Source organism: Lactuca saligna, chromosome 8 (genome assembly GCF_052625555.1).
Source record: "Lactuca saligna cultivar CGN05327 chromosome 8, ASM5262555v1, whole genome shotgun sequence".
Classification (NCBI taxonomy): Eukaryota; Viridiplantae; Streptophyta; class Magnoliopsida; order Asterales; family Asteraceae; genus Lactuca; species Lactuca saligna.
The window spans coordinates 73,328,037-73,330,466 of NC_136424.1; the positions used below are offsets into that span (position 1 = coordinate 73,328,037).

Here is a 2,430-nt window from a genome sequence, read left to right on the forward strand (position 1 = left end):
TAATTAAATGTAAAATGCATTAATTATAAAGAACATTTTTTATAATTAACAAATTTCATATTTAATTATAGTAATATTCTCTATAATTAATTATTCAATTAATACTTCTTATGTATGCTCTTAGGGCACATATTAGAAAATCGGTTCATTTATTTACATACATCATGAATCATTTACCAACCTAAGTATTCCGTACAAATTTATATCTATATACATTCCAATAATGATGGAGCCGAATATTTGTTATCAAGTTAAAGCATTAATTTGTAGGGATGAGCAAATACTGAACCAAAAATTGAAAAATCGAAAAAGACGGACATAACCGAAGCAATAACCAATGATTTAGGTTTGAATTTTACAAAAATTGAAAAATAACGGTTTAGTTTGGTTTTGACGTATAAAACCGTCCATAAAACCGAACCGACCCACATATATATTATTTATTACTCTTTTTAAACTTTAGTTTTAGATTTTAAACTTTATTCATTTGATACTTTATGTTTATTTTCAACAAAGTGTTAATGATGTTAAACTTTAATCTTTTGAACACTTTTATGCTTTTAGAATACTAGAATCTCTACTCTTTATTTTAGTATATTAAAAGTAGATACAATACTATTTATCGCAACGTACCCAAAAAACTAGAAAAAAAAATAGAAGATCATAAACCCACGATTTAAAATCGAAAACCCATATACCCGACCCAGAAAACCGAATAACCAAACCATACAAAAACCGAACCTATATGGGTTTAAAAAATCGAAAAACCGACTTTCTACGGTTTGGGTGGTTTTAACCAAAAAACGATCCATGCTCATCCCTATTAATTTGCGGTTTATGTAAGAAGCGAATATGGCATTTTCATAACAAGACATGTGTGATAGTAAAAGTTGGAGATCATAACATGAAACTAAATAAAATAGACTTTAATTAATATTCCAAAACTACAACGTCACAAACAACAAAGATATTCTTAAAACCGAAGACATGCTAACAACACAAACACACAACAATACTCACCTACACAACAAAACTAACTTTATAAGGCGCGAAATAGTTAGCTATCTAGGGACTTCAGAAACAAGCTTTAAGGAGATCAGGGGAGTACACCACCACCACCACCGCCACTAATGGGAACAACACCACCAACACCGCCACCAACAGGATTACCACCACCAAATCCACCACCGCCAAGAGTCGGTAAACCACCAAAACCATTACCAAGACCACCAAAAGTTCCCACACCACCGCCAGGGCCACCTGGTCCACCAAATTGATACCCCACTCCGACACCTCCGATTCCATTGGCACCACCAAAATCACCACCTACTCCGACTCCGGTTCCCATTCCACCCATGGGCAAACCATTGTTTCCAATGCCACCGAATCCACCTGTTCCTCCAAAAGTATAAACGTTTTTTTGGTCTGTAAGACCAACGTTTTCTTTAGGAACGTCTCTAGCATTAGTGGTGCAAACTGCTACGACTAGAGCTACGACTAACATGAAACAACACCTTGTCATTTTTTTTTCTTCTTCTTCTTCCAATTTTACCCTTTGAAAGAGTATAGCTTGATGCAAGAATTTGGAAAGTGAGGAGAGTATATTTAAAGGGAAATGCGAGAGTGAGGCGTTGGGGGTAGTAAATGTAAGTTTTAATATTGGCAGAAAGCAACTGACCAATTGGCAGTAAAAAAAAAACAAACGTTTTTCAAAAAGAAATAATAACAATAACAATAACGCAAAATTATTTCAGGATTCAAACATGGTCGTTTATGAAATCAACATATTTTATATAACTTCATGTTGTTTTTTTGTATAATATGCATACCATACGATATGAAGATTATGATGTATTCGTCCTAACATAACGGCCGGTTATTGCATTTTCACATTGTACATTCCAACATACAAACATATACCTAACTAAATCAAACAACTAGAAATTAACTTATAGAAAATGATACATATTTTAAAACTCTTTTTATTTATAATTTTTACTTTAAAATTGAACTTTTTAAAATATAATATTTCAAATGGATGAAAAACACTATTCGTTTTACTCGCTTTATATTTTAGGGACAAGTAACAATATATATAAGATCATGTTAATTTTATGAGGCTAAATCTAAAAATAATTTTATACAAAATAAAAGGAAAAATCTAAAAATTCTTTTTTTAATTATTATTTTCGAAACTTTATTTAACTAAAAAAATTAATAATAAATAAAAAAATTATCGTTTTTTTTTTAAATACGTGAAATATTTTAATAGAATATTACAATGTACATATTTTAATATGATTTTTAGAATGTTTAAAATATTCTACTAGATTTGTCAGATATGTAGATTCTAAATATTCTACTAAAATCTGTAAAAATATATATTTTTTTGTATTTATTTATTTATTTTTGGTATTTATTTATTTTTTT

The 2,430-nt window shown here is 29.8% G+C and overlaps 1 protein-coding gene across 1 annotated transcript; it reads right to left on the reverse strand.

Annotated features, from left to right (window-relative positions):
* Nucleotides 1-905: 905 nt before the first annotated feature.
* Nucleotides 906-1,588, reverse strand: LOC145008027 (uncharacterized). The gene has a single exon (XM_078966639.1). It carries the CDS (start codon nucleotides 1,520-1,522, stop codon nucleotides 1,097-1,099), a length of 426 nt encoding a protein of 141 aa, XP_078822765.1. The 5' UTR covers nucleotides 1,523-1,588; the 3' UTR covers nucleotides 906-1,096.
* Nucleotides 1,589-2,430: the final 842 nt, after the last annotated feature.

What these genes read in the sequence shown, in the direction of transcription:
- LOC145008027 (XM_078966639.1), bottom strand. Translation starts at nt 1,522, where the DNA reads ATGACAAGGTGTTGTTTCATGTTAGTCGTAGCTCTAGTCGTAGCAGTT.